The following is a 12,323-nucleotide window of genomic DNA, read 5'->3' as shown; positions in this document are numbered from 1 at the left end:
GCAGCTGTGCGGCCCTTGCGGGCGCCTCCGCCGGACCATGGCTGAGGTGAGTCCCTGCGCTCCTCCCGCCTGCCCGCTGGGCCTCTCCTCGCCGACCACCTCCGCGCGGAGGTGGCGGCTTGGGGCAGGGGCTTGGGTGGGCTGGAGGGGGGATGATGACGGTGGGGCCCGTCCCACGGGTGAGGGGCTGGGGCTGTCTCGGGCCCCGGTCATTCCCTTCCTTTCACGCCTCTCCCGTTTCTTGTTTCTCCTCAGCAACGGCAGGACAAGGCCGCGTTGATAAGCGAGACGAGGCGGCGTTTCGAGGCAGAGTACCTGCCAGGTGAGCGCCGTGGTGGTGGAGCCGGGGGTGGGCTGGGAGCGGTGGGTCCGGCTCCGTGGATGTGGTCTCTGGGGCTTGCTCGGTGTCGCTTTTCCCTTGTGGGCTTCCTGTATCCCCCCCCTTTCCCAGGTGAGTGGGTATGCCCGTTCTGGGGTATTCTGCCTTTACTTCAGGTGGCCGAAGCTACCTGGCAGGGATGGTGCATAAAGCATGATTTTTTTCCTCTGTTGGCTCTTGGTGCTTTCTTCTAGGTCACTCTCTTGGGCAAAGGTCTGTGTTGGGGCAAAGGTCTGAGTCCTTTTGACTCACAGTTACGTTTAGGTGGCTGTAGCTTGAGGTCTGGACCACCACTGCTGTGCTTGGTGGTTTTTGGACATAAAACACAGAACTAAAAAAAAAATAAATTCTGACCTTGACCAGTTTGTTAAGGAGTTGTTTTTCTAGAATAACTTGCACTTTAAATTCCTGCTGGCCTTAATTAAAATCATACTGCGTGTCCAGCTCAGATGCTTTTAAACTTGTAAATGAAGGCCAGGAAGTGCTGAGGGTGCCTCGGGGAATGGGGAACTACTAGGGTAAACTTAGAGGTGTTCCCTCTCATTGCAAGGCTGATTTGCATTGCTTATGATAGAAGAATATATAGTAGAGTATGCTAACAACTGCAGTCAACAGTATGTTTTATTATGTCTGTCTAAAAGCTTTCTATTAAAAACATGCTCCTATCCAATTTTTAATGCAAATATGGTGGGAGTCGAGTAGTTCAGGAGTTGCATGTATCTCCTTTAATATAAGCCTTAATCCTGCAAACACATGCCTTGCTTTGATGTTCCTGATCTAGAATTATTGAGGTTACGTAGTTACTGCTTTTATGTAAGGGTTGCACACTTCTGTGACTTCTTTGTGATTGACTATAGTGCTTCTCTTGCAGATTTTGAGGGTCTTGGATGTAGTACAACTTTGTTTCACACAGTTCCCCTGCTAACTTCCATAAAGAAAATTGGTTAGAGGTTTGACCTGCGTTTCTGGCAAAATGACAAATGATTATAATAGTGTCTTGAAGAAGAGAGAGCCTATTTTGCCATTTGATATTTCTATGTGAATAAAGATGTATGTAGCAGTCTTAAAGCTCAGGCTCAGGAGACTGGAGGATCATCTTAAATTATAAATTCTTTTGGCTGTAAATGTTTTCAGTTAATGTGTATGTTTTCCTACAATAGATGATTCATCTTGCTTTGTGCTTTATTATCCCAGAGTCCCACTCTAGGACTTTGGAAAGCCTAGAACTGCTTTGAGGGAGTTGCTGCTGGAAGGGTATATTACCTTTTCCAATTGAACCATGCCTTATAATCCTGGAATTCCACAGGTTTCTGTAGTTGTAATGAAGCCTCTGTCGGGCTGGTTGTTACAGCCATTAAAATAATTGAATACTGCTGCAAGGTAAGCTATAATCCTATTTGCAGTATTTTGAACACATTTTCTCAGTAAGCCCGTTTTTGGGTCATGGTTTAGGGCTCTTAGCCCTTTCAGGTAAATAGGATTAGGATTTTTTGTTTTGAGTTCACTCTGAAGTGCCTCCCTCAAATTTAGGAGCACCACAAGCAAATTAATGTTGTCATGCCCTCTTCAAGGGTGAAAACCATGGCGTTTTTTGTTTTATTGTGGTCCTTTAGCCTTTATTGTATATGTTCTAAAAATGTATTTTTATTCTTAATTGAAAGGGAGCATGGAGGTGTGTGTTCGCAGAGACCCCCAGACATGTGACCTTCTGTGTTGTAAAGGTGCAAATGATTGCTTCATATCCAGCAATTTTAGTCTGCTCTGAAAACTAAGGGCCCTGTCAAGGCCCATTGAGAAACTGATACTTTCTGTGAAAGTTTAGTGTGGCCATAGAGTCATGGGCCTCTACAGAACAAACCTAATTCTATTTAGAGGTGAGCTGCAAGTGTTCAAATTTGAGTGAAATTTTCAGGCAGTTTTGCATCTAGGGGATGCAGCTGCCACCGTTTTATTTTCCCTCTGAGGAAAACATTGTTCCTAATCATTCTAGAAACTTAGTGTTTGTGTAATCAAGGTGGTCTTCCATATAATGGAACTCAGTTACATGGTTTCTCTCCCATGCGATAAGAATTGTTAGTGCTCACAGATGCTGTGATGGTCTTGCAGCAATGTTTATTTTTGTTGTGCAATTAAAACTTAAAAGGCCTTTGAAATCCTGATTTTTGGTTAAAATCATCCATTGGCAGAATACAATTTTTACATTAAAGTGGATTATACACAACTATATTAATATATAGCTGGTTCAGGAAAATCCAGTATGAACTGTGACACCTAATACATGGTGGAATATTTAACATAAAAGTTACAACTAAGTAATGTACTACAGTCTTGACAATTTTCAAAGTAGGATGGGAAAAGTTTTTTCAGCAATTGAAAGCATCAAAAATCTGGTTTTTGAGTTACATAGTTGTTTCATTTATGCAATTAAATCAAAGAGTAGTTTTAGTAGTCAGATTTTGGAAAATACAACATCAGAGAACCTTACTGGTGCATTTCCCAAAGTTTGCATGAGAACTTTCTTGCTGAAGTTGTTGAGCATATGTGGCCATTGAGAGGTTCTAGAAGGAAAGCTTGGCCACGGTGAGATCATACCTGCAAAGCAGTGTTTAATATTAACTGAGATCTTGTGGTGGTGGTTGGTTTTTTTTTCTTCAGTAAATTGTCTAGGTGTATTTGAAAGACAACCTCAGTTCTTGTGAGGAATGTGCATCCCTAGTAATTAAACCCCTTGCATTTCAGTATCAGAAATATGCCTTTTGAAAGTTACTGTTAGATCCATAGACTTGCAGCTGCTGTCCGATGCGATAGGCGGACAGCCTTTATCTTTTCGGTTTGGGGCCTAATTTGTGTTTTGTCTGTTTGGGTTCCTTGTGAGAGTTGGTGATGCAAGTGATTCGGGTGGTGACAGGAACAATGAAAACAAAAGAATATTTTCCAGTACTGACTGGTACTAACAATGTTTTCTAGCAAACAGCATTGTCTTTTTCTTCACTGCATTTTCATTCCTTAGAGGATTTCTAAAATTAGCTTTTATTTCTGGGCTATTACTTTTCATTTTAGTGTTTCAGTGGAAAATATTTGTAATCCAGTCTCGATAGATTTCTCCATTCAACAAGTCTTTTCCACACTTCCTTTTGCATATTTACCACTTCTTATTGCCTGTATTCCCTGCCCCTGCCTATTTATATCCTCTTCCTTTCTCCTTTAGGCAAAGCATAATTTTCAGAACAAGATTTTCCAAGAGAGTTTTCCCACTCCAATTTAAATTATTAAATTTCTTTATTACTTTCTTTAAGCCAGTAGCAAAATGTGTTTTGTTAATGATATTGGCCAATTGCGAATAAAATTTTAGACGTATGAGGCATTCTGATAAAAACATAGTGATATGACTATTATAGAAAACTTTTAAGGTAATGTTTTGAATACCTGCTTATGTCTGTTTATGCTCTGAAAAAATCTGTTTTCTCTGGTTCTTGGCTTTCAGGTTGGGAACTGCCGGAAGGGTAAGATAGGGAACATATGGATAGGATAAAACCCATACTTCTATAGAAAGCTGTGTGATATTGATGCTTGAGCTTTCTGTTGAAAGCAGTTTTTTATTGTCACAGAGTGTTCAGTTTTTCAAAAAGTTTAAATTTGTCACATCTTGTGGAGGCAGCTATTTTATTTGCTTATTGACACTTGCTTTTGTTGAAACAAATCCTTATTGGGTGGAAGTAGTTTTTTCTTCATCCTCCCTGTATGGCTACTAAACTCCTTAAATTGTTTTTGGTCCTGCAGATTTCCTTATCTAACAATTGAAGGCACATATCTGAATGGTTATAGTCCTTACGTGTTAGGAATCAACATCCAATTAAAATTAGTTTCCTCTCTCTAGCCAAGACCAGAGGAATAATTATGACTGTTTCAGACCAAAGACTACTTGGCTGAAATAGCTTAAGGCAGTAGTTAAATGGAGAGCCTTTGTGTAATGGAACACTTGACATACTTTGCTAAGTTGCTTTTTTCAATTTTTTGTACAATGAAGTGGTTTTTTCCTCTATTCAAAGGTATGTAGTTGCTGTCCCTACTTAGCTTTGTGTATGACTTGTTCTGTAACATTTCTTTTCTAGGTAAGAGTTCTTTCTGAAAGGAGGAGTCATGCTTACAGGTTGTGAATTCTGAGCTTATCTGGATTATTTTAGTGTGGGACTTGGCTGTGCTGCTTGTTTTCCAGACTTGTAGTCTTTCTTCTGTATTCTTGTTGAATATTCTCCAATTGCTGTTATTTTTCCTGAAGCATGAATGCCAGAAGGAAACAGAGCAGTGCAGCATTGGTCTTCTGGTAATGTAGATGGCATTGGAAAAAAAAAAAGTGAAGAGAAGCGACGTTACAATTTGTGCAAAGAATTTAATGAATTCTTCCAGTGAAAATGTTTCAGTGAAACTTGTGTTCCTTAGTTTTGTGTGATTCTGGAGTTCTTTTTAGAACTGTTGTCTTGTGTTATACAGGGTCCTCTATGTTGAAAGATAGTAATTATGTCATGGAGTTTCACCATAAGTTTCTTAGCTTGAACAAGACAACTGTTAATAGGGCAGAATGTGGTCATAGAAAGAACAGAACTCCTCACTTAGGCAAGAAAAAAGGAAGGCAAGCAATAGGAAGAAGCTGCTGTTCAAACAGAACTTTTTCCGTCTTCTCCCAATCTTCTCCCTTGACCCCAAGTATTCAATGAGGAAATGAAAATAACTTTAAGTAGCTAACTTCAAAATAAGTTTAAATAAAATGATGAACTTTGAAACCAAAGTCCTTTCGGCCTCTTAATTGTTGTGCAGGATGTGTTTAAATTATATTGAGAACCCCAAAAGTCTATTTTCTTTCAACTAATTCTGTTTTATCTCCAGAAACTTCTAATAATCCAGGAACTACAGTCAAGTGTTCCACAAGTGATGTAAAATAAGTAACGTTCACATTATTTCACAGCATAGTTTGAAAATAAGTTTACAGATAGATGTCTATAAAATTCTGGGAAATGCACAGATTTGAAGAGGAATTCCTGCTCTGAATTTACATACTTTGAATGACTAGATTATTGGAAGGATTCCAGCAATTTCATATCACTCTGCTTTGTATGTGTGAGATAAAACACATTTCTTCTGAGGTCACAATCCCATTCTAAATTTTATTTATTTTGTAGCAAGGATTGGATAAGTCAGGTAAGGTTAAAATGGTAATCAGTACTCCTGTTATTCTGTCAGTCTTGTTAAGCTCGCCTGATTGAAATACTGACATTCTGCAAGTGGCTGTGGAGGCACAATTTGACTAGTTTGTGTGTTGTAGTATACATGTAAATTCACGTAATGTGTCATCATGTTGAGAATTTAGTTGCTGAAGAGAAGAAAAATATTTTATTTTTTTTTCAGCTGTCTCTATCTCTGAATCCAGCTGTCTATTCATTGTGATGTTGAAAGTTTGGATAAAATGTTTTCTCCATTCCTCTTTTCACTTTCATTTTCTTAAAATATTCACAAAGTTAAATTTCTATTTGTGTTAGTTCAGAGTTTGGGAAAACTTGTTAAGTGACCCACAAACATGTTCTGAGGCATGTTCCACATAATGATATATGAATGTTTTTAAATTACTGTTTGATACAAGATGCACTATTCTGTCATTCTGATAGTTCTGCTCTGAATTAGATACTGAGAGCAAGGAAAATCTCAGAAAGCAGTGTGAAATGTTATCCTCTTAGTTTTTACCTGATGATGTGTGTGTTGTCTGTTTTGTCTTTTTTTTCCTTAATTACACACTACTCAAATCCCTTATACAAATAGGATATACATGAGACTGATCTCAGAAAAATACTTGGCTGATTGATTAACTGCAGTCACTCTTAGCTGGAAGCTGGTGCCTGTTGGAGGTTAGTAAACCAAGCTGAAGTAAGGTAGCTCAGGCACTAGAGGCATGTAGTACAGATGTTGAAGTAAATCTTTGCTCTTGCAGAGCTCTAGTTTGCTGTGGCTACGAATAGCTATAAATGGCTTGAATAGGCCATATGCCATACTGAATAATGCATAGCATAGAACAGGTAATATAGCATGGCTAGGAGGAGCCAGTGCTTCCCTTTAGCTGGCTGCGGATGTGCCAGCTTAGTTACAGTATATGGCAGTATCTCTGAAGGGGGTTCCTCTTGGAGTGCGTCTTACATGAAGGCAGGCCGTGGAGTCTTTTTAACCTTTTGAGGGTAGAAGACTTGACTGGAAAAGGTACTTAGTGACCTGTTTGAACTTGGAAGTTAGCCTTGCTGTGAGCAGGGGTTAGGACTGAGATGACCTGCGGAAATCTCCGATGTTATTTTTTTTTTTTGATTTTAAGTTGAAACTAGGTACTGTTACTGTTTCTCAGGCAACACTGTCCAAATCGTAAATCATTGGGGGAATAATCAAATTTCAGATGAGCAGTTGAGACTTTACACAACGTAATGCCCCAAACCTTTGCAACTCGTTCCCTCTGTGGTTGACCTAGAGCCACAGAGAAGTTAAAGAGCATTTCGGTCTTGTGCTGAGTGTTGACTTGTTGGACTTAGAACATAGGGAATGAGCTGTCTAGTGCAAGTATGGAAATGATGAGGGGAGGAACTGAAAGAGCAAGTGAGTTTTTAGTGGATTGGAGGCTTGTGGGCAGAGAGGATCGAATAGGGCACTAAGATTAAGGAAAGTCAAATTTGACCATTGGCTGTAGAGGGATGGGATGAAGGAAGGAGAAATTTGAAACTGGTGAAGAAGGAACGGAGCAGATAATGTATGTGAGAAGCAGTCGGATGTGAAGAGATGCATTGGGGGAGTGCAACTGTAATAACTCTTAGTGGACAGACAGATTTAAAATAGGCATTTTCTTACAGTTGTATTGATCAATTTGTGACAGGAAACAGTATAAATTGAAAGAGAAGTAAAATAGCATGTAGGCCAGTAAAACTAAAAATGTTAGCAGAATTTAATGGTGTATTTTTCTTAACGTCTTTTCAGAGTTGTCTGATTGAAATACACATCCCTAAACCATCCAGTCACAGTTCTAAATAGTTATTTTAATTATGGTGGCCCTGAAAGTAGTTATTTTGAGTTTATAGCTGCTGACAGAGGATTTACATTCCAGTGATGCAGATTTCTCAAAAAGGAACATTGGTCTAAAAACTGAGCCTTTGTTTAAATATGTCTACAATAAAAATAGATCCACTTAGGCACTTGTATTTTACAAACTTCCCTGTTCAAAACTAATTAAAAAAAAAAATTAAGGAGCATCAGCAACTCCTGTTTCACCTGAAGTACTTCCTAAAGCATATTAACCTGTTATCTTGTTGCTAACCTGATAGAAGAAGAGTTTGAGGCTTTGGGGTTTTTTAACTGCTCTAGAGTGGTATGTAGTTTGTGTTCATTAAGGTAACAATTTATCACAAGTGTAGACTGGATAGTCTTTAAAGAAAACGATTTTATTTAATGCGATGATGTATAAGGAGTGGTCAACAATAGTTATTTTAACATCTGCTCTCTGACATCTGGTAATCTGACATACTGATGCCTACAAGTTTGAGAACTCAAGCTTGAACTAGTGATGCTTAATATATACATTCATCAGGACACAGATTCTTAGACTATGTACTAATTTGTTAATTATAGAAACCTGTTTTTAGAAAAAATTACGCTTGCCCTACACACACTGTCTTGTTTTCTAATGTTTTTTCTTTGAATAAGAATCACAGAAAATATTTTTCTAGTGAGAGCAATCTTGTAGTGTTCCTAAATATCACAGTAGGTAGACGTTTTTAATGCGTTTCTCATACTGTGCTTTGCTTAAGTTTGATACTGCGAAAGAATTCCTATGTACCTGACAAATCCCCTTTTCATGTTTTCATAGAAATGCTGTATTCTTACAATAATTGCTTTATTTGATAGACAAATCAGATAAATACGATTCTAGAGACGTGGAAAGACTTCAGCAAGATGATAAATGGGTTGAAAATTATCTGATTTGGCGTCACGACGTTGTGGATGATACGTTAAAGATGATTCATGAAAGCTTTCAGTGGAGGAAGGAATATACAGTTAATGGTAAGCTATGTTATGTAGTGATTTTGATGGTGTATCTTGCTTTCCTGTTGAACTACAACTGACTTCTATATGTAGTTTCATTAAGCACCTTTTAAAGGTTTCGTAGGTGTCACAGAGCTGAGCAAGAACTTTTCTGCTCAGGTGAAAAAAGAAAAGAAAAAAACCAAACAAAACTGTTGCTTTTTCTGTTGACCAGTACTGTCTCACTGTTTTGTTGTGGTTCCATGTGCCGATGGAAAGGGATTGTTTAAGAGGAAGGCAGGCAGGCAGCTGTCTCCTGTGTTGTCTTTGTGTATTTGCCAGAATGGAGTCCTTAAGCCCAACAACAAAAACCCCGCAAAAAACGGAGGTTATTCATCATAGTAGCACTGATCTAACACCCGAAGTAGAATAGATCTGGTTTTTGTGCTGTGAGAATGTTTTGAAGGTCAGCTCTATCTACAGGACTTCACAATTTGAATTTAAGGATAGAGCAAGAAAAGTTGCAGATATGAGGAAAAGTAACCATTTGGAGCACTTTTTTTCTTGCATCAATTTTTTATTCTTATTTCTTCCTATATAGATCCTACTTTACACCATGAGAGGAAGAAGATAGTAAAGATTTCAAATTAACTCAATATTTGCATTGGTTTAGTAAAGACCTTGGAAGGTGGTTTATAAAGATGTTTTTGTATTTTGTTAGTAGACTTCTGCAATTTTAGTGACTTCTGTTAAGATGTGATTGTTAATATGATTACTGAAATAATCTTTCATTTGGCATTGCAGACTTGACAGAATCTGTCCTTCCAAAATGGTTATTTGAAAATGGCGCTCTCTTTCTGCATGGATATGATAAAGAGGGCTATAAACTATGTAAGTTACACAGAATATAATATTTTCAGTCATCGATCATTACTTTTGCTTTATTCTAATCACAATGCAATTTTTAACTTTCCTGTTGAAGTGTATTGTTTCTGTGTCTCGTGGTGAGATATGGTTACTATAAATATTCATTATTACAGTGCGTTGTCATTTTCTCGCAGCCCACGTTATTGTATGCTTGCAGTGATTCACGGGAGATCTGCAATGGTTTTATTGTTTTGTTTTTTCCTTTTTTTTATGATGTCATTGGAATGTTCAGTAACAGTGTGGACAGCTGAGAATTGTTGGAGAATAAACTCTCAAGTTATGTGATTAACTTTTAGTAATTAAAGAATGGAACTTGTAGGGAAACAGTAAATGTTGCCTGAAATATACTAGTAAAAAAACCCCTCCAGAATGTAATAGACAGGCAATATTATTTTCTATAAGTGAATCTGTTGCATCATCTCACGTATTTACTTTAATTAAGCTTAAGTCCTGTGAGGCAAAAGAGGCTTTTAAAACAAATGACTCATGAGACTTTCCAAGTAACGATCTTGAACATTGAGAAAAGCAGAAATTGAAATCTGAAATTCTGCTTTTCCTTGGTTTACAAGGATTACCTTGTACTTCCAGAAACACACTAACAATCCAGTCTTTTACAGAAATGGCTGTGTTTTAAACACCAATATACTAGTTTTCAAAAAAAAAGCCAAACCCAAAACAACAAAAAAACAAAACAAAGACCAGAAAAATACAGCTTTTATTCTATGGCTGTATTTTGTCAAACTGTCTCTTATCATTGTAAGATATCAGTGCTGTATGAAAAATTGCTGCTTTGTTATGCTTCATGACTTTCTTTTAGCCTCCAAGGTAAGTATTCAAGGATGAGTAGTGGTGATACCTTTTTACAGCTTTTAGAAAGCTAAGCATGATCATACTGGGTGGTTCAGTTTGGTGAAATTGCAGTGGAAGGAAGTAGAAAAAGCCATAACTTTCTTCCATCAGTGCTTAGATTGAGAAATTATGAAGTCATTTCATTATAAGAATGTGTAAGTCATGTAAATAATGATTTCTGATTTTTGTTATTGAAACATAACTAATGTATCAATTTTCTGTACCTGAAGTGTTTCTTCAGTGAATGTTAATTGGGTCAGAATATCTGACTTAATATGCAAATTCAGATTGTATTGTAGTTAAGAGTTCCTGGTTTAGTCAACATGTGAGAAATGTGTTTCTTGGGCCTATGGTCTGTTCTCATTCTGTTATGTAAAATAGACATTTAAAATTATAAAGTAGTTCTTCAAGAATTACTGGTTACTTTCATGAGAGCCTTGTGTTTGAAAAGGGATATCTTTCTGAAATTCTGAACTGACAGCATCTAGTTAATATGCAAAACAAAAAAAGCTGGTTTCTTTACATAAGCCATAAAATAATTTTTATTTGCAGATATTAGAGTATATCTAGTTATTTTCAGGGCTTATCTGATTTTGATATTGTAGAGGTACCAAAAATGAAGACTGCTTTTCACATTGCTGCCCTGAATACTACTTTTATCACTTCATTGTATAATCAGTAGTCTAGTTTCAAACATTTTTAAAAAGTCTGTTACTTCGAAATATATGCTGCTTCTTGTGGAAAAACTTGTCTCCGCATGACTCGTTTCTTATTCCAGAAGGGTATGTATTGGGCTTTCATCTTTATAGTGTTGCTCATCTTCTGGATTTTTTTCCATTTGTTTTAGAGAGATCTGTTGCTTTTTATATAATTCGTAATGTGTATATAAATAGTTTTTTGAAACACATCAACTACAATGCTGTAGAAAACTTAAGCAGAAGAAGAAACAAATTTCACAACATGACAGTACTTAAAATGTATGCATAACGTAATATCATACCTGAGGATGGAATGGTTTAATTTGAAATTATGAAATAATAATCTAGGTAAGAAGTAATCTTCAAATACAGGAAAGGTATTTTTTCACTCTAGTATTTCTTCTGTGTTGTAATTCTTCAAATTTTCATTTTTTTAAAAGTGCTGGTATAAACATGTGAGCAGGGAAAAGTGTGTGTGTGTGGAAAGGTATGCAGTTGTTTTTTCTGGCTGTTCAGTGGCAACAAAATCAGTAGAAGCGTAGAATGCAAACTCAGAGGTATTAATAAATTTCAGTGCATCCTGTATGCACTGTATTTGCATAATGTTTTCTGTTAATTTAGATCTGTTGTTTCAATTTTTGTGTATGTTTTTCTTTCTTAAGTTTGGTTCAAAGTGAAACATCATATAAGAGATCCTAAACAGCAACTTGAGAAAAAGAAACTGGTAGCTTTTTGGTTAGAACATTATGCCAAGAGGGATCATGGAAAGCCCTTAACAGTGGTATTTGACATGGCCGAAACCGGAATCAGTCACATAGTAAGTATTTTTATTGTGGTTTTCTGATTGCTTTCTAAATTATTTAACCTATGTCCCCAGGAAAACAGTAGCCCCTGTGCAGTTCTTGACACCTAAATAACTTAGCTGTCGCTTATATCAGGGATACATAGGACTTCTTCTCATAATATGAGCAGCTTCCAAAATCTCTTGTTACATATTAAACTGTCTTGTACAGCACACCGAAAACTTGCTTTTAGTTTGGTGACTTAGCCAAAGTGACTATGTATAGTAGTTGCTCACCAGCTTGGTTTGTCATTTGTCATGGATGACAGTAACAGTACTTAGTTTTTAACCACTCAAAAGGCAATAGGCTGAGCTATCTTTTATTGTGAGTACAGTTGCTGCTGTTTCTTCAACAGCTCTGTTTTCATTGTCATCATCTTTTTTTTGACACATCAGTCAAGAGCGAAGGATGGGAAAATGGGGTAATGGTGAAGCATTAAAACCCTTAGATGCAGTGACTGAGATATTTGATCTCTTCTGATAAGTCAGCATGTTCAGTTGACAATTCTATGTTGGTCCTGGTTGTCCATCCTCTGTGCTATGTATGCTGTCCCTGTATATTTAAATTGTGTTTATTTCTTAAGTT

At 37.2% G+C, this 12,323-nt stretch overlaps 1 protein-coding gene across 2 annotated transcripts in view; it reads left to right on the top strand.

Moving 5' to 3' along the window:
• The first annotated feature begins 256 nt into the window (after positions 1-256).
• Positions 257-12,323, top strand: part of MOSPD2 (motile sperm domain containing 2) — a 35,762-nt gene continuing 23,695 nt past the window's right edge. For both annotated transcript variants that reach the window (XM_086618964.1, XM_086618972.1), the window contains exons 1-4: positions 257-322; positions 8,306-8,461; positions 9,227-9,313; positions 11,559-11,713. In XM_086618964.1, the coding sequence (XP_086475090.1) occupies positions 8,416-8,461; positions 9,227-9,313; positions 11,559-11,713 (288 nt within the window). In that variant the 5' untranslated portion in view covers positions 257-322; positions 8,306-8,415. The remainder of the gene's footprint in view (positions 323-8,305; positions 8,462-9,226; positions 9,314-11,558; positions 11,714-12,323) is intronic.

The sequence above is a fragment of the Tauraco erythrolophus genome, chromosome 1 (genome assembly GCF_009769465.1).
Source record: "Tauraco erythrolophus isolate bTauEry1 chromosome 1, bTauEry1.pri, whole genome shotgun sequence".
NCBI classification, from domain to species: Eukaryota; Metazoa; Chordata; class Aves; order Musophagiformes; family Musophagidae; genus Tauraco; species Tauraco erythrolophus.
Note: the sequence above shows the minus strand (reverse complement) of the source record. Positions and strands in the feature narration are given on the sequence as shown.